This window comes from Plasmodium malariae, assembly GCF_900090045.1.
Source record: "Plasmodium malariae genome assembly, chromosome: 14".
Classification (NCBI taxonomy): domain Eukaryota; phylum Apicomplexa; class Aconoidasida; order Haemosporida; family Plasmodiidae; genus Plasmodium; species Plasmodium malariae.
The window spans coordinates 1977616-2003703 of NC_041788.1; the positions used below are offsets into that span (position 1 = coordinate 1977616).

A 26088-nucleotide genomic window follows, 5' to 3' on the forward strand; every position below is an offset into this window, starting at 1 on the left:
ATACCCATACGCAATAAATGGGTATATTTATGTAAGTGGTAAGAGGAAATTAGTTGTACATAAAAACATACGACGATACTAATGATATTTTTAATATGACTGCAGTACCTTTACTTTTAATATATTTTTGAAAAGGTTTACCTTTTAAAGCTATCTACATGTATTAATCTATAAATTCAACAATTATTTTTCGGTTTATTTATTTAGAGTAAAAACATTTTACTAGGTACTAATTATTAACCTAAATATGTTTAAAGGTTACGTTACTCCACTCTTATTTTTTTGATATCTTTCATCTTGAAGGTTTCTCATTTTTTGACATTTTTTTTTTTTTTTTTTTTTTAAATCTTGTACGTACAATGTTGAATAAATTCAACTTGAATTTTATAAGAAATATATTTATTTCATACAGACATTTGTTTTATATTAAGGATACATATTTTTCATCCAAAGAATTATGAATGTATTAGCATTTTTTAAACTTAATATTGTTTTTTTTTTTAATTTTACAGTCGACGAAGCGATTAGAAAGGATGTGCGTAAAAAAATAATATTCAAGAGTAATTGTAAGCTGAAATAAGAATATTTTTTATCATATATATAATGCTTACACATGTGCACGTACATAAATAAATATACATATATATATATATATATATATATATATATATATATATATAATTTATACTTATATGTGTATGAATGTACACTACTCATGATATTTGTTACAATTGTAAATCTAACCTATTATTTTAATAAACTAAATTATTAACAATTAACGGCTTTCAGATAATTTAAAGAAAAAATTTTTGTTTTGTTCACTTTGTACTTATCTAAGTTTGTCAAATAGTATGCATTTTTTCATTTTTTTTTTTCTTTTGACAATAATACGAATAAAAAAAAGTAATAATGGGTAATGGAATAAATTAATGCATTATTACAAAAGGATAAAAAAAAAAAAAAAAAAAAAATATAGTAAAATAAAATAATAATAAAATAAGCAAATAAAATATACGTACAAAATGAGTCATAAAATAATGTATAAAAATTTGTGAACAAAATAATGAAAAAGAAAGAAAAAGAAAAAGAAAATAATAAGAAATTTGCTAAAAGCCTTTATTTTCTTATTGTACAACTACTATAAGCACTCCTCCCATTTTTTACGTTTATAATTTTGAAAAAATTATGAAAAATAGTTATATGTGTATTTTTAGATGTTTTATATAAAAGTTATTTTTTTCATTTCTGAGAAGGGGAAACATTATAAACATATATATAAATGTATAAAAGAAAACGTGTATATATATATATATATATATATATATATATATATATATGTTATATATTCAAGAAAATCTTTTAAGTTAGTCCTTTTAAGGAGTTTCCCCCATATCTTTATTTTATTCATTTTTACATTATTCCCTTTTCTTTACCACATATATATATATACTTATACAAACCCGAATACGCATAACTTCTTTTTACATTTATGCTTATTTCTGAGTTTATAGTATTAAGTTATGCGCTTATTGTGACACTTTTTACCTGATACAGATTATTATATATTGATATTATATACACACACATATATATATATATATATATATTATGTGCACAGATATACACGTACATTTGTACATATATACACATATATTTATATTTATGTGTACATGCTGAACGTGCTTATTTTTTTGTTAAAACAAAAGTAAGAGGATATAATTTATAAGAAATAATGAATCAAAGTAATCCCTTATCTGTGGCGCTTGCTGACAATTTAAGCTCATACGATATTCAAAATGAATCCTTTCGCCTAGGCAATGTATCTATTGAGGGAGATAAATATATATGCGTTAAGGAAAATGTAAATGATAACATTCAAGTAGCAGTCATAAATTTACATAATAAGGTCAGCACTCGTAAATATATGAAAGCTGAAAGTGTCATTATCCATCCTAATGAACCAATATTAGCATTAAGGGGTACAATAAAAAATGTAAATACTATATTTTTGCAAGTTTTTAACATTGAAACGAAAGAAAAAATATGCTCGTTAAATTTAAATGAGTACATGAATTACTGGAAATGGATAAATAATGATACAATTGCAATTGTATGTGAAAGAAATATTTATCATTGGAACATCGATATATATAATACGAGAAAAAATAAAGATAATAATTTCTTAACAAAAATTTTTGAAAAAGCACAAGTATTTATTGATAACAATTCACAAATATTGTATTATGCAACAGATAAAGAAATGAAATGGTGTATACTATGTGGTATATCTACTCAGGATCAAGGGAAAAGTATTGACGGGTATATGCAACTCTATTCATGTGAAAAAAAGTTGCATCAAACAATTGAAGGGTTTATAGGTTGTTTTGGTTCATTTATTTTTGATAATTTGGATTTGAAACCACTCTTCTGTTTTATTGAAAAAAAAAAAAATTCCACGATATCAAGATTGCATTTAATGGATATATACAGTAGCAAGACTGAAGGAAATACGCCATACAAAATTATGAAAGAAATTAATTTAATAAATGATAATTTGAACGATTTTCCAATTTATATGACTTTAAATACTTTGCAAGGTATTATATATGTTGTTACTAAATGCAGTTATGTGTACCTATTTGATGAGGGTACACTAACCCAAATAGTGAAGGAAAGAATTAGTGAAGATAATATTTTCATATGCTGTAATAGCAAAAATGGTGAAGGAATTTATGCAGTAAACAAAAAAGGAAAAATTTATTACATCACAGTTAATTACTTAAATCTTATAAACTATTTGAAATTATCCAACATAGAAGTTAAGGATAAAATAATAAAAAATCTGTGTCTTAAGTATGGTTATCCAGGATGTGACTACATAGCAGCATATAAAAAATGTATAAATGAAATGGATTTTAAGAAGGCTTCCAAAATTATATGCTTATTGAAAAATACGAAAATTTTCGAAGATCATTCCAATTCTATTGCTGAAGCAATATTAATTATGAATAAAAAAAATATAGATATTAGAATTATACCACCTCTAAGAACTCAGCAAGTGTTAAACAGTTTTAAATCTTTTAAAAATGCATCTGGACAGTTATCACCACTACTACTATACTTTTCTGTTTTATTAGAATATGATAAATTAAATAGCTATGAATCCATTGAACTGGTAAGACCTGTAATTTTGCAAAAAAAGAAAGAGTATTTAGAGAAATGGATAAAGGATGATAAGTTAACTTGTTCAGAAGAATTAGGTGATTTAGTTAAAGTTCTAGATTTACATTTAGCATTAAATATTTTTTTAAGATGTGGAGCTCATAATAAAATAATTTCCACCTATTGTCTTCTGAACATGTTTAGTAATGTATCAAGCTATATAAACAATTTTAAACAAATATCATTTGATTTTGTAAATATATTTATTTCTATTGTTAATTATGATTTTCCATTTAGCAATGATAAGGATTCAAGTTCTTTTGCAGCTTTAAGTACTTCATCGAAAAATGAAGGGATAGATTTTTTTAACGATGGTAGCAGTACAAGTGCTAATGATACGAAACAAAGCAGAAGTAGTAATAATGAAATATCTGTGCAATACATAAAATTTCTATGTGAGAATAACATTCCCTTTGATATTAATAGTATTGTAGACTATTTATTAAGTAAGAAAAAGTTACAAGAAGCTACATCTATATTATTAGATTATCTAAAGGATAATAAACCAGAGCATAAAAATTTACAAACAAAGTTATTTGAATTTAATTTATATAACAATGTTCAAGTAGCAGAAACGTTATTTCAAATGGATATTTTTACATACTATGATAAAAATAAAATAGCCTATATATGTGAAGAAAAGGGATTATTTCAAAGGGCCCTAGAAAATTACAGCAATGTAAATGATATAAAGAGAGTGATTTCAAAATCATCGTGTTTTCAGAAAAATGAAAATAACAATCAGAACTTTGATGGCACAAATGCTGGTAGTAATGGATCCATGAACTCAAACAGAAGTATATCGACCGAGTGGATAAAAAACTATTTTTCTACTTTAAGTGATGCTATATGTCAAGATATTTTATTCGATTTTATGAAAGGAAGTAAAGTAAATATGGAAATTGTTATTTCTATATGTGTTGAATATTACAGAAAAATAGGAATCAGAAAAATAATTAACAAGTTTGAAGAATGTAAAAATTATGAAGGAATATTTTATTTCGTTAGTTCCATTTTAAATGATTTACCTAATTTATTAAACAAGGGAAATGAAAATATATCCTACAATAATAATATGAATGATGATGGTTCCTCTATTTTACTCTCATCTGCTGCTGGAGAATCATACAAAAATGAAAACCCGTCAATTTTAAGAATTGAAGATATTCATTATGTCATGTTTAAATATATTGAAGCTTGTGTAAAGATAAATAATATTCAAGAGTTAGATAGGATATGTAAGGATAAAAATGCGAAATATAATCCTGAACAAATAAAGAATTTTTTAAAAGAGTGCAAATTATCAGATCCGCGCCCTTTGATATATGTGTGTGACATTCATAATTATATTGAAGAATTAGCAGAATATTTATATAAAAATAGTTTGTTAAAATATATTGAAGTATATGTAATAAAAGTGAATCCAAATAATGCTCACAAGGTTATAGGTGTTTTATTAGATCTAGATGCATCAGAAGATTTTCTTTTAAATTTATTAAATAATATAAAAAATATATCAAATATTGGCAATTTAATAGAAATAGCAGAAAAAAGAAATAGACTTAAATTATTGTTACCGTGGCTTGAAAGCAGAGCTAATGAAGGTTATGAAAACATTGAATTACATAATGCTTTAGCAAAAATATATATAGATTTAAATAAAGATCCAGAGAATTATTTAAAGAATAATAACTTGTATGATAAAAAAATGATAGGGAAATATTGTGAAGATCTAGATCCACATTTAGCATATACCGCATATGAAAGAGCTAATGGAGAATGTGATGAAGAACTTATTAACATAACAAGTAAAAATGGACTCTTTAAATTACAAGCAAAATATTTAATATCAAGACAATCTATGGAACTATGGAAAATTGTTTTGGATGAATCAAATAAATATAGAAAGAATGTTATTGATCAAGTTATTGGTTCGACTCTTATTGAATCGAACAATGCAGATGAGATTACAGTAACTGTTAAAGCATTTATTGAAAAGAAGTTAAGTAGTGAGTTAATTGAACTATTAGAAAAAATTGTTTTGCATAATAGTGATTTTAGTGATAATAAAAATTTACAAAATCTGCTCATTTTAACAGCTATTAAATCGGATTCTAAAAAAGTTATGGAATATATTAATCGACTTGATAATTTTTCAGGTCCTCAAATTGCATCTGTTGCTTATGAATATAATTTGAGAGAAGAGGCTTTTGTTATTTATAGAAAATTTAACTGTCATACATCTGCCATTTCTGTTTTACTGGATAATATTTTATATAGTAACAAAAATACAAGAGGTAGAAATAGAAAAGTGTTATCTCTTGTTGATTCGTCTCTATATAATAATGAAAATGCCGAGTTTGCAAGGCAGTTTGGAAATTATAGCAATAATTATCAGGAAAAAAATGAAATTGAATATGGAAGCAACGAATTAAGCAATAATGACACGTTAAGTAATTATTGTGAGGAAAATTACGAAAGGGAAGATGATAATAGGGGTAGCGACAATGATAAGGATAAAGATATGGACCATGTTGATCCCACATTAGATGCAATAAATTATGAGGGAGATTTAAACAGAGCAATCGAATATGCACAAAAGTGTAACAACGCAGATATGTGGTTCATACTAGGAAAAGCTCAGCTAAAGTTAAATAAAATTATAGATGCTATTGATAGTTTTGTTAAATCAAATAATCCACAAGCGTACAAAGAAGTTATAGAAAAGTGTAAGCAGAATAATTTTTATGAACATTTAATAACATATTTAAGCACGCTTAGAGAACATAATTCATTGAAAGATATTTTAGTCGATTCTGAATTAATATATGCATATGCAAAACTTAAGAGAACAACAGAAATGACAAAGTTTATTAATAGCACTAACTCAGCAAATTTGCAGCTAATAGGCGATAGATTATACAAAGAACAAGAATATGAAGTTGCTAAAATTTTATATAGTAATATTCCAAATAATCAGAAATTAACGTTTTGTTATTTAAAGCTAAAAGAATATTCGTTAGCCATAGAAGCAGCAAAAAAAGCGAAGAGCATTAAAACTTGGAAAGAGGTCAACTTTATATGTGTTAAGTATAAACAGCTAAAATATGCACACACTGCAGGATTGCAATTAATTATGCATGCAGATCATTTAGATGAAATTATAAAAATATATGAAAAGAAAAAATACATTTGTGAATTAATTAGTTTATTAGAAAATGGGTTAAGTAATGACAGAGCTCATGTTGGTATATACACAGAATTAGGAATACTATATGCAAAATATAAGCCTGAAAAATTAATGGAATTTATAAGAAATTATGCAAATAAAATGAATACTCGAAAATTAATTGATGTATGCCAATATGAATATTTATTAAAAGAAGCTGTTTATTTATATATATCTTATGATGAGTACAATTTAGCAGTAGATACAATTATTAAACATTCACCCACAGCATATTCACCTGATACCTTTATGCAAGTAATACATAAAGTAACAAACAGTGATATTATACATAAAGTCATTGATTTTTACATTGATGAACATCCATTAAATTTATATAATTTATTAAAAATATTAGAAAATAAAATTGATAATAATAGGTTAGTTCAAACATTAAAAAAATCGAACAACTTACCATTAATACAAAAATATTTAGAAGACATACAAGTACAAAATATTACAGCTGTTAATGAAACATTAAATGAAATTTATTTACAAAATGATGATTACATTAGTTTAGGAAATTCTATTGATGAATATGATAATTTCAACCAAATGAATTTAATTAATAAATTAGAAAATCATAAATTACCTGAAATGAGAAGAATTGCTGCATTATTGTATAAAAAAAATAAGAAGTATAAAGAAGCCATTAACTTATCCAAAAAAGAAGAACAGTATAAGGATGCTATTGAAATAGCTAGAGTGTCTAAAAATAATTTATATATTGAAGATTTGATAAACCATTTCATCGAAATTAATAATAAAGAAGCCTTATGTGCATGCTTAATTGTATGTTATGATATATTAAAGCCAGATTATATTTTAGAAATTGTTTGGTCCAGTGGATTTAAAGATCAAGCCATGTTATACTTTATTCAAATTGTGAGTGATTATACAAACCAAATAGATACTATGAAAAAACAAATTGAAGACATGCAAAAAGAGAAGAAGATGAATAAGTCAGCACCTAATGATTATTCTGTTAACTCCATGTCAAGCCAATTTACTTATTCATTAAATAACAACTTATCCATTATGCCTCCACAAAATAACTACATGTCCAGTAATTCCCAGTTTGATAAGTATGACATGTTTAGTAACAACGCTCATTTTTGAGGAGAACCGACAACAGTACAAAATTAGGGTTCAGAAGAAGAAAAAAAGCGAAAGAAAAAAGGAAAAGTTTTTAATGCAAAATTACAGACACGCATACACGTATGTGTACATATAAATGGTGTGCATATATATATATATATATATATAAATGTATGTATATACATACGTTTGTATCTGTGTACATACCTTTACTGTCTACCATTTTTGGAATATACGTGTTTTCTTTTTTCATTGTTTCCCTACGTAGAAAGTTTATATTTTTTATGAATTTTGAAGTTATTGTTATATTAAATTTATATACATTTTTTTTATTTGTTTTTCGTATGTTATCTTAAACAAGCCTTTGTAGCATATAATATATTATTTGATGTCAAAGTAGACAAAAAAGGGCGCAAAAAAAATAAGTAAAAATTGGAAAAAATGGAAAAAATAAAAAAAAGCAAATACAGAATAATATTGAAGCAGTTATTTTATAAAAAATGTTCATATTGAGAATATCGACTTGTGCATAATGCTTATATTGTTGTGTACATATTATGTGTATATGGTTAACATTATATATAGCTTGAATGTAGTAACCCACATTGCTAAACAAGGTTATAGCACGCTACCATTTACCCTGTTATATTTTATATTTCTGTACTATTGTTAAAACTTCTCAAAATATAACTTTTGTTAAAAAAAAATTTTAAATTATTTTATTAAAACATTTAAGACATACATTTCACCTATTACCAAAAAATTCCAGACAACTTTTAAAAATGTAAAATAAATTTAAAATATGAGGAATATTGTCTAAATATTTTGAGAGCAAAAAAAAAATAAAATAAAATAAAAAAACCTTGATTAAAATTTTATTCAAAAATATGGTTCTTTTTTAATAACAAATTTAAATATTAGGGTAAAAAAAAAAAAAAAAGTAAAAATAAAAATAAATAAAATTTAATAATTTCTGTGCGGTTGGTTCCACGTATGTACAAAAATATATATGCGAACACATATATATTACATATGTATATACCTTCAGGTATACGTGTGTACCTATATTTATACGACAAAATATATAAAAAAATAATTTTTAATTAAAATACAATCTAGTTCAACACATGCAAAAGAACGGAGAAATGACTGATGAAGTCTCAATGGAAACGTCGGAGGAAATGGTAGACAACGCTTCTGTTTAAAGCATTTTATCATGCTTTCTAATCAACTTTATGCATGCCGGGTCTGCTTCACTGAATGCATATCCCAGTGATTTGGATTTTTCAATGACCTGTAAGTGCAATAAAAAAAAAAATAATAAAATAAAAAATAATAACAAATAACAAATAACAACAAATAATACATGTTAATATATATATATATATATAAAGGATACTAAACTTTTGGGAAAAGAAATAATATGCATTATGTTCTTAAGAAATGCAATATGAAAATGTTAAAAAATACATATATTTTTTTGTTTCTTTAAATTGCTACAATTTTTTCCTCTATTTGATTATTGTCATCACTAATTTGCTCAATAATATTAGGTCCTTTTTTTTCATCTTCCTGTAAGTAGCAAAAAAAAAAAAAAAATAATCATAATAAAATAAAAATTAATTCGTGTATATCTTATTTTCTTAGTTTGACAAATGGATGAAAATTTAAAAAAAAAAAAAAAAAAAAACCTTATTATTATTTTCTAGTTTTATCATTTTAACATATTTTATTTTATCTCGCTTTTTATTTTTTTATTTTTTTCGTTTTTACTTGGTCAACGAGGATATGATAAACCTCCGGGTTGAAATTTCTTTTGATAACTTTGTATATGTAATCTCTTGATAAAGCTGTAAATAGACCTAACAAAACAACTAGCCAAAAACGGAGTGATTGGGCTAATATTATGGCAGTTCCTAAGAAATGATTGCTTCCGAAGCACATGAAGGAACAAGCAACTGACAAAATAATAAATGCAAATATACTCATAAAAACTGCAGTAATTTGAAGTACATTTAAATAATATGTTTCTAGCAAAATTTTTAAATTGACAACTAAAACTGTTAAGAAATATGTCACACAGCCAACTGTCCACATATCATAAGGTGTGCCATCGGAATTTGGGATATTATAGTAGGATAAAAAATACAAAGGAATCATAAAAACAACTAATCCATGAAAAAGGCTATTAATAACCCAAGAAACAAAAGTACTTATATTAAAATAATAATGATATATACCTAATTTATACAAACTTGGTGTCACCAATGCTGTATTTAAACTAACATCCTTGTCTAATATTGCATGTATTATGACGGGTACAGAAGTAAAAATTATATTATGTAAATGCAGTAAAAATTCATAGTAAATTTTTTGACCTGAATATAAAGACAGAGAACCAAAAATAAACAATGGAAACACTAAAACAATATTTTTATAAAACATATAAACCACCAATTTACTTATTCTCCTGTATGACAATCTACCATGTACTAATAATAAATTTTTTAAAAAACGAAATTGACTTATACCATAATCAGAAGAATTGAATGCTTGAACTCCTTCTTGTCCTCTAATGCCTATTCCTATATTTGCCCTATTAATCATATTACGATCGTTTGCTCCATCCCCTATTGCTAATGTAATTTTATTTAATAATCTATTTGCCGAAGATACGATAGCTCCTTTTTGATACGGACTAACTCTAGCACATATAACAGAAGAACACTTATCAGCTAGATAAAAAAACTTTCTTTCAAATTTTTCACTTAATAATATATCTAATACCGTACCATCAACAACTAACACATGATTATATGTGCTTATTAACATCTTATATTCATCTGGACTTAATGATAAAGTATTTTCTTCTTTAAAGGAAAAACAACTTTTAAAGAACCCTTTTTTTTTTTCATTTATTTTATTGGTAAAATCATAATGGGGTATGTTTAATGTTTTTTCTATATTTAAAATATCCTCATCTAATTTTTCCATTAATTCATCTTCACAAGTAATTAAGTCTTCTGTGTATATAAATTGATCTGAGTAATTATCTATCACATTTGCAGCAATTCCAATATTCATTGCTGTTTCAATTTTATCACCTGTTAACATCCATATATGAATTCCAGCTAATCTCAAATCTTCAATAGTTGAACTAACCCCCTCTTGTAATTTATCTTCTATACCTGTAACTCCCTGCAATATTAGGTTATTTTCAATATGATCAGCTACATTTTCTAAATTTTCATCTCTATCTTTTACACTTACCATTGCTTCTTTATATAATTTATACCACTCTGCAAAGGTTTCTTCACTTAATTCTCTTTGTGCTATACATAACGTTCTTAATCCTTCGTCAGCATATGTTTCCATATGTTCAATAGTCATTTCATCTACATCCGTCTTGTTTGCTAATTTTTTTAATATAACACTTCCAGCTCCCTTACAAAATAGCATTATCTTTGATTTCTTACAGTTCTTGCAGCTGAATACCTCTTTATTGTCCTTATCTTTACATCTGTCATTACCACTGCTGTTTATATTGACATTGCTATTATTATTATTATTATTATTATTACTACTATTCTTTCCGTTGTTGTTTATGCTATTGTTACCGATTTGAACATCTGTAATATCTTCTCTCCACTTGGAGGACAAAATTAGCTCCTTTTTTCCTAACGAACTTCTATCATTCGAGGCATTTTCCATATTTTCATTTTTATTCTGTTCTTCCTTATAATAATTTTCTTTTTCACTTCCATCTATCTTATCGAAGTTACGCGCTTTGTTCTTAGCTTCTTTTGTAAAATCATCATTAGAAGAACTGTTAATAACTGGTATTCTACAAATAACACTACTCATTTTTCTTTTACTTGTAAATTCAATAGATGCTAGTGTCTCAATCTCATATACTTTTCCAAAAATATTTATTCTATATTTTCCATCCTTTCTACATAAGAAAGTAATTCCAAAATGCTTAGCTGCATATACTAATGCTTCTTCATCTGGGCTACTGGAAGAATAGGTACTAACCATATCACTGTTATTATCGCATATAACTGCATGATTAATAGCTAAATGAAGAAAAAAACTAATTAAAGATGCATGATTAAAATGATTTACATCCTTCAGATGATTTTCTAAATCCTCATCTACTATGTTTACATTGGGGGTTTTTATATTCGATGTTGCAACAGGTTCATCTGGAATCTCCATATTTTTTTTTTTCATAATATTTCTTTTTATTTCTGTTAATCCATTTCCGTATGATATACCATTAACTGCACATTTTCTAAATTCCATTATATTACATGTTAATGTTCCTGTTTTATCAGAAAAAATATATTCTATTTGACCCAATTCTTCAATTAAACTTGATGTTCTTGGCACCGCATTAAAATAAATGCAATTTTTTTCCTTATAATCTTTAAATGTCATAACTCTTGATAACTGCCTTTTTGTGATATTTGTGCCAGTATTACTCGAAGTTTCCTTATTCGTGTTCGATGGAAAATTATTTCCGCCTTTTTTATGTTCTTCCAACTTATCACGGGAAATGTTCGATACCTCAGAAGGTAGTTTGTTAATGCTGCTGTTCATATTGCTGTTAGTTTGTCTGTTATTATTACTATTATTATTACTACTGCTATTGTTATTACAGTTGCTATTGTTATTACAGTTGCTATTGTTATTACAGTTGCTGCTATTATTACAGTTGCTGCTATTATTACAGTTGCTGCTATTATTACAGTTGCTGCTATTATTATTATTATTATTATTATCTTTGATGCCCAACTCAAACGAATCTCCAGCGTTCATATTTGCAACATCTTTCTGCTCTGAAAACGTAGGGGGATCTGCCTGAATTTTATGAAACATATTAGTGTCACATGATATGAAATACGCTTGAATAACCTTAACAAAACTCATAGTAACAATTAAACATATAGGAATAAAATTTGCAGTTATAACAACCCACGAGAAAAAAGAAATGGTACCAACTATGAATGGTTTTTTGGATTCTTCTAAAGTAAAAGGTAAATATTTGTACTTACTTTTTTTTGATGAACTAACAATTAAAGCATTGTAATATGCAGATATTAAACAAATAATCATTTGAATAAGCCAAATTATGACTGTCATTTTATTTGTTAATATTTCTAGTTTACTTGTTTTTATAATTGGTTTACTAGAATTCATTTGTATTTTCGTTTCTTTACCTATATATATAACTATGCCAATTATCCAATCTGTATTTTTCAATTTACAACCTCTTAATACAAAATGTTTCTCATCAAAAGGTATTCTTATATATTTATCTTCCTTATCAATACTGAGTTCATCACCCCAATCATCAATCCTGTTACCTTTGTTGCTACTTTTTTTACTTAAATCTGCACTTGATAATCTCCTTTTACGATATTCTATTTGTTCTGTTGTTTGTCTTAGTAATTCTGCTAAATCATTATTTGATGATGTATCTGTTTGTTTATCTTTTTCAAAAAATATGGTACCATACATAGTTGTTAAATCTTTATTTGGTTTTTCGCTTATTATAAAACCTTTTAACTCTTTCACTTTTTCAATTGCTTGACTTCTATTAGAACTTAATATATTAAATATAAAGCTATTAGCTTCCTTTACTTTTAGATTTGTTTCTCCATCTAAACTTGCTGTCTCTACAAAAGCTATTCCATTCTTGTCACTAGTACTTAGTAATAATATATCGGCACAAAAAAATTCAGACCTTTTACATAAAATAATATCACCTGAATTTATATCCTTCCATCTCTTCTTAGTAGTACCATCTATATGCTCCAAAGAATCTTCAAAATTGTTCATAAATACACATACATCCGTTATTTCATCAACAAAATTGTCATCATAATCAAAAAAATTTTCAGCACTAGCTACTTTGGGTTTTCTAAAAAAAAAATTTTTTATTTTTCTAAAAATATTTTTACCACTACTGTCATTAACTTGTTCAATTTTGGCTTCATCTAACACAACATAACACATCCGATTGTTTTCGATCTTATCAGTTTTGTGTCTATTCCAATCTTCATATGCATCTTTAAAAGCATTACAAATTAAAACAATCGACAAGGGAAATAAAATGGTAGGTAATCTATTAGTTGCCGTGAACTGTGGAACTAGTTGTAGAATACCAATAATAAAGAAGTACACATTTGATATCTTATGAAATTGCTCATATGCATTTAGAAAGAGAAAATTAAAAATTGTATATTTTGACGTAATCACTGAGTTATTATAACTTTTTTTGTTTGCGCTGTTTATGTTTATTCTAATTCCATTGGCATCACTACAAAATGATGGGGAAAAAAAAAAAAATGATAATAATTAGACAATGAAACAAGTTAAGGGATAGAAGAAATAGATAACATTTCGCATATTTATATAATATTAAATAATTTTAACTCATATGAACTAATATTAAGTAATATTAAATAATCGTGTGTACGCCTAATCCGGACGTAGATATATATTTATATTGGTGGAAAAATACTTAAATATATAAATCATAAAATAATTAAAAAAAAAAAAACGTCATACAAAAGGCAACAAAAGTATTCAGTAAAGAGAAAAAGCGTAAAGCAATAAAAACACACAAGTTCATGTATGTACAAATATGTACATATATATATATATATATATATATATATAACTATTAATCATGCTTCATGCAACACAAAATATTAAAGAATAAAGATGTTGATTATAGTTCTTGTATCAACATGCTTCTACATTTTCTGTTATCATTTATTCATTCTATATGTATTTAATAAAATGGCTTATTTTTATACATATGGCTAATTATTAAAGATGTTGTATGTGTTTAGCCATCTTTCGTCATCTTTTATTACAATTTTCAACTTCTATTTACTCATTTATCTAGTAACACAAATATAACTACTTTTTCTTTTTGTTTATATTTGTTATGTTATTTCCGCATAATATTTTTTCTTCGTACGTTATTTACAAAGCCAAATTTTGCGAAAAGAAAAGGTGGATACTTATAAATGAACACACATATGTATATGAATTTAAATATATATATATATATATATGCACTTTTTTTTTTAAGTATAAAAACATTTCACTTAATATATTATATCAATTTTTTACTTAATGTAAGAATAACTAATTTAGGAAAAAAATGACAAAGAAATGGAATTTATAATATATTTATGTATATATTTAAACTAATTCATATAATTAATTGGTCACTGTCTTAATATGTTTTCTCTCGTTATACTATGAAAAATGTTTTACAATTAAAAATGTAATTATTCTGTAATTATTATTTATCTTACTCATAATTTCCTCTTATAAAATTCAGAGTTTTCCTATAAAGTAAGGACATTATTACTTCTTATTTCTGTTTTTCTTGATAATTAAGTTATGCAAATTTTGTATATATTTTATATATAAATGAAAGTGCAACGCATTGTTTTTTTTTTTTTTTTTTCTTTTAAATTTCTAATATTTTAGTTCTAGATTTCAAAAAAATAGCATAATTTTGCTAAAAGGATGAAAAATATGAATTAAATTTAGTGTTTCAATTTAATACAAAATATGAAAAATTAGTAAAACTATATATAATCAGAAAGTATCAAAAATTAACATAAATTATTAAAATTTATTAAAAATTATCAAAAATAATACAAAATAACACATAATAACAAAATAGCACAAAATAATACACAATACACATTAATACACAATAAAAAAAAAAAAATCATCAAAATTAATCATAATTCAAAATTGGTAATAAAAAATATTCTATGAAAATGTGTTTACAGTTATATATATATATATATATATATGTATATTTGTACATTATAATATATATATGTACATTATTATGTATATATGCATATATATTTACACAAAAAAAAAAAAAATATATGTGTAACTTAAATTGAAAATAATTTATTTTTTGACAATGCAAATATTTAGAAAGAAAAATAAATTATATTTATGAAAAATTTACTTTAACTATTATGATTAATGTTAGACAATTAGCATTTTAGAAATTTGAAATATCAATTTTTTTTTTTTCGAGCAGTTTTATATATAACAAATGTAAAATTGTTAAAAGGGCTTTATACAAATTATATACTATCTTAGTTTATATATATATATATATATATACATTTATAAATAAAAACATGTTCATCATATAAGACATTTTTATGTATAACATAAACAAAAACTATTTGATAGCTTAAAATATTTTAAAATTCTCTACTATTTAGTGATGAAATATATTTTTTAATTTATTAATGAACAAAATATAAAATTTTTAAAATAAGGAAATTTTCCAAAAACCAATTATTTACCCAAAAAATTTACCACAAATTATATTTTTTTACCCTTTTTTTTTTGAGTTTAATTAACTTAATTTATGAATAATTCGTGTCAAATATGGACTGATTTATTTACTTGTATTGATGAAAAGTCATATTAAAAAAGAGAAACATCCCATATAGCTATATTTCATATATATATTTACATATGTATTATTATATGTGCTTTTGTTTACTTATATATATATATATATATATATATATATGGCACACTGATATTATTACCGGTCCATTTAGCACTTTCCTTATTAATGCGAATATTAGGAATACCTTTTTAATTTGTTTTTAAATAACTATTTCAGAAATCGCTGGGTTCTTTTTATTGACTTCTTTTCTTTTTTGCCCTTTCACATGTAACTGTATAATAAAAATATATTAACATATATTCATATAGAAATTTTGTTTCTATTTTAATATCCACAAAAGTACAAATAATATATATATGCGAGCAATATTTTAAACGCTTCAACCATAATGAAATATGAAAAAAAAAAAAAAAATGATGTTTCTTTTTTTTTTATAATGTGAATAGCCAAAGTTATGCGTAACCATCGTACACACAATTTAAAAACAAATATTTCTCTTATCTTTTCAGAATAATCATTTTGTATGTATACTTGTGTTATGCATATTCGTGTCTGCAATTTGTTAAATATTAAAACGAATCCTGTTTCGTTATTCGATGTGGATTATAAAAGTAGCAACAGAGTCTCTCTCTCACTCTCTCAGTTTATATATATTTATTTATATATATGATTTTATTATTTATATTTTGTATTTTCATCATTGAACGCATTTATGCGTTCTGTCTTAAATGAGACATTTCTACTTATCGGAGTTAAAATAAATCCACGGTTTAACGGTTATTATTATAAGTAAAGCAGTATGAATATATATGTATGCATGTTTGTGTGTTTGTATGTATGCACATGCCCGCAGAACATGATAAATTGCTGTTCCTGCATTAGAATAAAATTTTAAGGATTGCATGTAACATGTGCAATAGTATATATAATGGTTAATATACATTTACAGATGTATTATAATAGTAAGAATGGAAAATATATGTAAAAGTATATATGTGCAAATGGTGTATTATTGTAAAGCTTGGTCAAAACGCGAATAAATAGCAAACTTTCATGATGAACATACAAATGAAGTATTAATTAGCTACATATATGTTAAATAGAAAAAAAAAGAGCAAAATACAAAATGCTAAACGCAAATTCGAAAAGCAGGAGGCAAAAAGAGTTTCATGCCTCTATTTGGCACCAATTATAACCCACAATTTTCATATTATTTATTTGTATAATATTATAAGCAGAATGATAATTGTTAAATTTTACTCTAGTTATATAATTTTCCCCTCTATAAATAGGAACACCAATAATATTATCTTTATCTTCTTCTTTTATTAAAGAAATGATAAAACTAATTCTATGTAATCCTGTACCCTTTTTTATTGATGGTCCCACATATGGTAGTAAGGTAATACAATTTTTTTCTGTACCTTTTATTAACTCATTTGATTTGATACCTGATACAACCCAATGAACATATTCCTTTCCATCTGGTCGTTTCCTTGAGGGATAATCTGAGTCAACCATGAACAAAACAAAACAGTAACCATCGGGAGGGAGCTCTGAAAATTTTATGTTCCTTGGTGTACTTCCCGTGCCGCATAAATCTAATATATTTCCATGGTTTACCTCTTTTCCTGCCTTAAAACTTATAAATACTTCTATGCTTAAATTAATGTTTTCGTCAGGGAAAACGTGGGGTATAATTTTTTCCTTTTTTAGTTCCTCTATGGTTGGTATTGCCATCCCTGTTTAATATGCATACACACACATATATATATATATGATCATATATATAAATACGTTAGAATGTATATTTTTTGCTCGTTAAAAAATTATTTGTATAATTCTGGGTTTATAACTATATATTAATTTGTTATCAAATTTTGTATATATACATTCACCTTCAGATAATTTTTTAGTATCTTTGCAAAAACGTTTATAACAGAACAATTGTAATAAAACTGACGATATATAATTATACATATATTTACTCATAAAATGCATGTGTGTTGCTTCTAGATCGTAAAATTTTAATACTACTGTTATCTGTATACATCATTACTTAATATTTTCTATATTAAAAAATTTGGGAGAAGGTAGACAATAATTTTTTTTTTTTTTTTTTTTTTTTTTTTTTACCACGCCCTTTTTAAAAAGCAGTTGTTGCATTTCAGACATGTTATATAAAAAAAAAAAAAAACGCACCCATGTGTGTGCATATTATAGTTTTTTTTCTTTCTTATAGCACTAAAATAAATGTAATTTATATGAAAGAAAAGTAAAAAAGGACGAGAATGCCATGTATAACATGTACCACGAGAAAATATACGCATATATATATATATATATATATCTTTAAATTGAGCCCTATATATCTTTAATATTCAAATTATAATGTGTATTAAAAATTGAATTTTTTATTGGCATCTTTTATTTGATGTTTAATATATTACATTTATTTAATTTTTTATTTTGTCTTAATCTGTTCAATAAGATGTTTTATTCTTAATTTTGTAATAAGCTCAACATACGACTAAAGCATTTTTTTAAATTTACATTTGCATGCGCTCTACATAATAATAATTTTTTTTTTTAAGTGTTAATTTTTTATTTAGCAACTCTCTATATATACTTTGACAGTTTTTTTTACGAACATAACATTTTCCTTATATTAAAAATATCATATTCCGATTGTATATATGCCCATACATATAAACATGTATTTATATATAGTGGAAATGTAGTGATATATCCACACATATTTACAAGTAAATGTGCATGTGTATATATAACTCTTTCCGTTTGAGAAAAAATTGCTTCTTTTGTATGATATATTTATATTAAACTAGTACAGTTATACCTCACAAAAATATGGCTCATTTTAAAAGTTGTAATATATATATACATATTCATATATTTATATATTCATATATTTATTTATGAATGTATTTAGAATAGTTCTTCAATCATTTTTTTCTATTTCCTGTTATACAGTTTCCTTATAATTGTTATGTGAAAAAATTGTCGTGGCTTCACATTCATTATATATATATACACTAATTATTTATATTTATTTAAAATATAAAAATTAAAAAAAAAAAAAAGGTTTCCCTTACATATTTTTTTTAAGTTCTATATATTAAATACAGTCAAAAAGAAATGCACAACGTATTATTTATTTATTTTTTTTTTTTTTATACAAACAGATCTATATTTAGTGAATTCTACAAGTTTACATATGATTTCTTTCTTATATAAAAACCTTTTATTTTGTGGTAGTTTACAAAAACAAAAAATGATTTTATATATTTTTCACTATGCAAAATATATAAAGATAACAAACGTACGAAAGTTAATTACATAACTTTAGATTTATCCGTTACACATAATTGAATAACTTATATATGAGTGCAAATTTTGTTAAGATTTATGAAGTTGTATGTGTTTTGAGTATACTTTAGAGAATCAAAAAAAAAAAAAAAAGAAAGAAACTACAATATCGATAATCAGAGTTATAGAAGCAGCAACAGAAGTAGCAACTGCAGAAGCAACACCACCAATAACAGTAGCAGTGAATTACAGACTACACAAATAAAAAATTCGAAAGGATTAACAGCAATATATATGTCGCATCGGCAAAAATGTATGATGATTTAGAAGCCTTAGTCAAAAAACCGTCCATGGAGGAAAATGATACTTGTTTAAATGTGCGCTTATATGTAATACAAATTTTATTTATATTTATTGTTTGTTTTGTAATTTTCGTTTTTTTCTTCATTTTATTTTTTCTAGGAGTTTTCTAATTATAATTAATAGTGATATTGTTTCCAGCATCACGAATTTCTTTATTACATTTATGGATGATGTTCTTCTTGGTAAATTTTATATAAAACAACTCTTTAATTTTTTTTTCTCTTTGTTATTACACCTAGTAATAATTTTATTGTGTGAATGCAAATTTTCAAGTTGATGTATTTTTAAAAAACCTACTTTTAAAAACATAATGATGGAAAAAAGAAATGGAAAAAAAAGAAAAAAAAGGAAAAAAAAAAGTTTTTAAATATCTAAGTTGTAATACAAGGTAAATACATATATTTGAAGATGTTTCACGAAGGTTACAATTACATATATAAATAATTTGCAACAACTGTTGAGTGCAAACCTAGGACATGGTAACAGGAGGAACATATACATATATGTATGTTTGCATATTTATGCATATGTATGTTATATATATATGTATGTACGAAAGACCAACTTAAAAATATAGGTCAAAATAAAAACGTCTTAAATATGATATAGGAATTGCAATTTTTGGTTAATATCTATTTGTTTGCAAGAAATATGTGATTTAATTTTTTTAGAATTTATTATTTTTAATTGTTTCATATATTTCATGAACTTTACGTAAAAAGGAAACTTTCAGAGGAACCTTTCCTTTTTAAATTATGAAAATATTCTATTGTTTAAAACAGTAGTAAGAATGTTTTTATTCAAATCATATACAATCCCCGAAAGTTCACAAAAATTATACGATACAAAAGAAAAAAAAAAAAAAAAATTATTAAGAAAATCACATACATAATTTTATGAAAATTAAAAAAATTAAGAGGAATGTGAAAATAAAGTGTTTTCAATTGTTTGCAAAAAAGTGATCATGCAGCATTTCTCACTTTAAACATTTTTGTGCTTTATATATTTACATTTATATGTTGAAAAGGAGAAGCATATGGAACAGTACGAAATTTTGTTATAACTTATATTAATTATATTAATTATATTCATTTTTTTTTTTTTTTTTTTTTTTTTTTTATCCCACGTAAAAATATGTATATGTATGTATGACGCTGTATATATATTACACATAATTTAGTGGTATATGCTTCCAAGTATATGCACAAATGCGTAAGGGTCCTTACACTTCTTACGTTTTCAATTTATATGGACAAATGTCATTATGACGCATAAGCATATTATTTCATTTTTATAATTTTTTAGAAAGTTAAATTATTTGTTCATATAAAAGTACGGGATCCTTGAAAAGTAAAATATTAACTGATTAGTGTGTGAAATGAATATTTGTTTTTCCTGAAGAATTAAGGGAAGAATTTTATACATGAACATCTCATCTTAAACGAATGAGCGTATGCGTATATAAATCAATATATATGTATATATATATATATATAGGTGCGTATATCTCCTAATCATAGCTATTAGTTTAATATTTCCATATTCTCCTATAAACTTAGAGTGAAACTAGCTTTATTTAATTTTCCATACTTTGGATCATTATGTCTGAAACTATTTAGAATTAATATCTCAGCCTGCATGTCCCATTTTGTGAAGAGGCAGTGCCATATTTTAATTTAAACATATTATTAGATAGACCATTTTAAACCTTTTCTTGTATAATACTTTTATTTATTAATTATTTTGCCATATTATCTCTTATAAAGAAGATTTACTGTTTAAAGAAAAAGGAAAACAAAAAATAGTACATTTTTGTAGTCATAAAAACATAGGTACGGAGAAGCGCAAACATACATACGTACATACATATATAAAAAGCGTAATCGTCAACTTTTTAAGCACCAATGAGTACATTAAAAGCTTTAATTGCGCCCTCCGTGCTTGCTTCAAACACAAGTAAGTTAGCTGAAGAAACACAACGAATGGAAGAACTTGGGGCCGACTGGATACACTTGGATGTAATGGATATGCACTTTGTTCCTAATTTATCATTTGGTCCACTTGTCATTAACAATTTAAAAAAATACACAAATAAAATATTCTTTGATGTACATTTAATGGTTGAAAATCCAGAAAAATATATTGGGTTGTTAAAAACATCTAATCAAATAACATTTCATTTTGAAGCATTAAACGAAGATACTGAAAGATGTATAAAATTAGCCAAGGAAATAAGAAACAGTAACATTTGGTGTGGAATTTCTGTTAAACCAAAAACAGATATAGAAAAAATTGTACCGTTACTAGATACAAATTTAATTAATACAGTTTTAGTTATGACTGTAGAACCAGGTTTTGGTGGTCAATCATTTATGCATGATATGATGAACAAAGTTTCATTTCTTAGAAAAAAGTATCAAAACTTAAATATTCAAGTTGATGGTGGTTTAAATATAGAAACCACTGAGATATCTGCGTCTCATGGTGCAAATATTATCGTTGCAGGAACTAGTATATTTAATGCACAGGATCCAAAATTTGTTATGGAAACTATGAGAAAGTCAGTGCAGAAGTATTTGCAAAACTAATTAATTGTACACGGGTAAAACACTGATACCATAATCGTTATCATTAAAAAATGTACAATACAACACATTTGTTTACTTGTTTACGTCTTTACCTGTTTTCATGCTTTTATTATTATTATTACTATCATTTTCTTTATTTTTATTATTATTTTAATTTTTTTCTTTTTTTTTTTTTTTATAATTTAAGCTTTTTTGTACCTCATTTCTTCCTTTTTATGAAATATATTTAATTGCCCTAGTTTGTGTAATACATACATACATACATATATACATATGTGTATCACTATATGCTGTAAACTACCTTTTGCACACATAAAAATTCATTATTTAAAATAGCATATAATCTTTATGTCTTTTTTCTTTTTTCTATTTTCTATTTTCTATTTTCTATTTTCTTTTTTCTATTTTCTTTTTTCTATTTTCTTTTTTCTATTTTTTTTTTTTTTTTTTTATCTAATTATCTTTGTTAAGGTAAATAAACTATAAAGAAATATTTTTAAATATTAAAATGTAATAGCCGTTCTTATATATACATAATATCTTATGAAATGATTAAAATAATAGGTATAAAAAAAAACTTAACATAGTAAGGGAAGGGAAAAAAAAATGTTGAAAAAATTATTACAATTAAAATATAAAAGTGTGATAAAATTATCAAAATTGAGGATATAGCATTAATCAACTGAACTCTATAAAAAAAATAATAAAATAAAGTAATAAAAATTAAAATAAAAAAAAATAATAAAACTTTAAGAAAAATAATAAAACTTCAAGTAAAAAAAAAAAAAAAAATAATAATAATAATAATAGTGGACCGTATATGAAGATAATAAATGCGCTAATTATTATTTCATTTTACTTTTTTCATCAGTGAATTATATAGGAAAGAATTGCGGTAAATAGAAAACTAAACTACATGAAAATAGCTGGTTTTTTTGATTAATCCATTTTAACACACACATGTGTGCATATATACTTATATGTGAGTGCTGGAAAATTAATCCATAATCTAGTTCTCATAAAATACAAGGTAAATATGTATGTATCACTATAAGTACATAATAAAAAGTAACATTTAAACATATGTGGGTCCTTGATTTTTTATAATTTCCAAATTATATTTAAAACACACAGTTGCTTTTTATTACTTGCAACGCATTATGGTGTGTATTTTACTTATTAATTAATCAACTTCTTTTAATTAAACATTTTTTTTTTTTTTTTTTGATACTGTTCAAACTTTTTGTATTAACTCTAACTTTAGGGTGGTTTATTTATATGCTTATACTTTTTTTGTTTCATCCCCCCATCTATTTGTGTAGCAGACTTATTAATAGATGGCATATAATACTTTCAAAAATTTTTTTATAATAGAAGCCTTCTTTTTTTACTTAACAAGAAAATATAATAAGTAATATTTCATATTTTTTTTTTTTTTTTTTTGTTAATACTACTCGTACTGTTTATATTTATGTACTATTCACATATTAACATGATAGGAGAGAAAGTTAAGATTTCTTTCCACATTCATGTTACTATTTCTTACATGAAATTTTTTTTTGTAAGTGTCTGCGGTTTCATTAGATTCGTAGTTATTGTAAGAATATCTTATCATATTTTCTGTATTTTTATGTGGAAAGTGATAAATTTTATTTTTGTTATTTTTGTTTCTCCTAATGTTGTGGAAATTGTTGCTGTTGTTATTGCTAACGTTGCAAATGCTATTTATGTTATTTGTAACATTGCTACTAATGTTAAAACTAATATTACTACTATTAATATTCATCATTTTGCTATTGCTGTTATTCAATTTTTTGCTTTTTTTAAAGGTTTTCGTATTTTGCTTCAACATTTCATTTAGTATATTTGCATTGATATCATTTGGATTGCGTAATATGTGTAAAAGTATATTCAATTTCTCCAAGTTATTTTTTACAAGTTTTTTCCACTTTTTTGCAGATATTAATACATGATCTGGATGGTGGCAAAATGAGCATTCATCTCCATTCATGCATGTACTTCCATTATAAACGTGTGCACACGGTTTACATACTCTTTGTTCATGTTCTAAATTTTGAGAACAGTTTTTATAATAATTAAATAATTTCTGCACTGACATATTTTTTGATATACATTTGGTTGTATTTAAAATACTGGAGCTGCATGAATTCATTATTACATTTTCATTAAATATATTTTCTGTATCTATTTTATTTGTATTGGATTCATCCAGAGCATCATTTGTTTTTATTAAATTCATTTTAGTAAAAGAGCTAGAAATGTCTGAACTATCAATTGCATCAAATGTATACGTTTTAATGCTATCATGGGGCGACGCTAAATTGTTATCTTCAAAAAAATTATATTCATTATTTATATTTTTTTGTATTCCAGCATGTCCCCCTATAGTATATCTCCTCCCTTTTGTTGAACAATAAATGACATTATTATCAGGGGATATAGATATACAAGCTTGTTCATTTAATGTTCCATTTTTATTTTCTGCATAAATATATATATTATTACTGTTAAAAATAATATTATTTCTTAAGTCATTTTCATCACTATATTTCGGAGGTAATGTTCGAAAATATCTAAACGTTGTATAATCAATATCTTCTATATTTTTTTCTATATTCTCCAATTCTGAAAATCTTTTATTTACAACATATTTTACTTTTTTTGTTGTATAATCTGTATAACTTGATACTGTCCTACAAATATCGCTATATATATCTGAATGCATTCTATCTTCTGTTTCTTGTTTTAAATTAATTAAAGGATCATTAATGGATTCCTTATGATATAAATACATATCAATGTCGTTGTATTTTTCTTCACTCATATTTTTCAAATTTCCGTTCTTATTTATATTGGATAATACATATTTCGCCGCAGGTGAAATTAAGTTCATTTTTTTTTTTTTTTTCTAATTTGTCTTTGTTCTTTCCTCTTATTCATGTATTATTATATTATTTTATGAGACATTTATTAAAAACAAAATAAACTTATTTAATTAATGAAAATAAAAAAAGTGTAGAATACAAAAAATAAAAAAAAAAGAATAAAGAAGAAAAACGAAATACGAAAAAAGGAAAATGATATACGAAAAAAGAAAAATGAAATACAAAAAATGAAAAATTATATATGAAAAAAGAAAAACGATATAAGAAAAAAGAAAAATCGTATAAAAAATAAGAAGAATGATATAAAAAAAAAGAGGAACGATATCAGAAAAAAGAAGAACGATATACGAAAAAAGAATTAATTTACCTTTTAACTATGGCACACGTGCACACATTTATTGTATTCACTTTAGAAAGAATTTCTTCAACAGAGGATTATGCAACTCGCTTACTATTTTTGTATACATATGTTTTCGAGTATTTTATTTTTAAATAAATATTTTTTATGATTTATCTATAAAAAAAGAAAAGCACTCATTCTCCAGTAGGCTAAAAAGTTGAATGATTTTACAAATATAAGTTTAACTTAAACTTTCTGGTTTTTTATCAAGGTTTTTTTATTTTTTTATTTTTTTATTTTTTTTTTATTTTGTTTATAATATTTCCATGGAAAATTAAATTGAACATGTTACATTAAAATAAAGAGATTGAAATTTCCAAAATTTCTAATAAAGGCTATTTTACAGGGCTTTTTACATTACACTTGTATACATTAAAAAAAACTTTTCCTTTTTTTTTTTTCTTAAACTTTATCACTGAGAGGTTTCAAAATTCAATATGATGTAACTTTCTATGTTAAAAAAAAAAAAAAAAAAAAAA

General features: G+C 24.4%; 6 protein-coding genes across 6 annotated transcripts; 3 read left to right on the forward strand and 3 right to left on the reverse strand.

Annotated features, from left to right (window-relative positions):
* Positions 1-1732: 1732 nt before the first annotated feature.
* Positions 1733-7567, forward strand: PmUG01_14053900 (clathrin heavy chain, putative; the record flags this gene model as incomplete). Its single annotated transcript, XM_029008111.1, has 1 exon — positions 1733-7567. The coding sequence occupies one exon, from the start codon at positions 1733-1735 to the stop codon at positions 7565-7567; it is 5835 nt and encodes a 1944-aa protein (XP_028864433.1).
* Positions 7568-8747: 1180 nt separating this feature from the next.
* On the reverse strand, positions 8748-14887 carry PmUG01_14054000 (aminophospholipid-transporting P-ATPase, putative; the record flags this gene model as incomplete). The annotated part of the gene is made up of 4 exons (XM_029008112.1): positions 8748-8840; positions 9047-9118; positions 9320-13871; positions 14826-14887. 4 exons carry the CDS (start codon positions 14885-14887, stop codon positions 8748-8750), a joined length of 4779 nt encoding a protein of 1592 aa, XP_028864434.1.
* Positions 14888-17192: 2305 nt separating this feature from the next.
* RKIP (raf kinase inhibitor, putative) lies at positions 17193-17765 on the reverse strand (the record flags this gene model as incomplete). Its single annotated transcript, XM_029008113.1, has 1 exon — positions 17193-17765. The coding sequence occupies one exon, from the start codon at positions 17763-17765 to the stop codon at positions 17193-17195; it is 573 nt and encodes a 190-aa protein (XP_028864435.1).
* Positions 17766-19663: 1898 nt separating this feature from the next.
* PmUG01_14054200 (conserved Plasmodium protein, unknown function) lies at positions 19664-19825 on the forward strand (the record flags this gene model as incomplete). The annotated part of the gene is made up of 1 exon (XM_029008114.1): positions 19664-19825. One exon carries the CDS (start codon positions 19664-19666, stop codon positions 19823-19825), a length of 162 nt encoding a protein of 53 aa, XP_028864436.1.
* A 1794-nt stretch (positions 19826-21619) lies between these two features.
* PmUG01_14054300 (ribulose-phosphate 3-epimerase, putative) lies at positions 21620-22303 on the forward strand (the record flags this gene model as incomplete). Its single annotated transcript, XM_029008115.1, has 1 exon — positions 21620-22303. One exon carries the CDS (start codon positions 21620-21622, stop codon positions 22301-22303), a length of 684 nt encoding a protein of 227 aa, XP_028864437.1.
* Positions 22304-23783: 1480 nt separating this feature from the next.
* PmUG01_14054400 (zinc finger protein, putative) lies at positions 23784-25217 on the reverse strand (the record flags this gene model as incomplete). Its single annotated transcript, XM_029008116.1, has 1 exon — positions 23784-25217. The coding sequence occupies one exon, from the start codon at positions 25215-25217 to the stop codon at positions 23784-23786; it is 1434 nt and encodes a 477-aa protein (XP_028864438.1).
* Between the last annotated feature and the right edge of the window lie 871 nt (positions 25218-26088).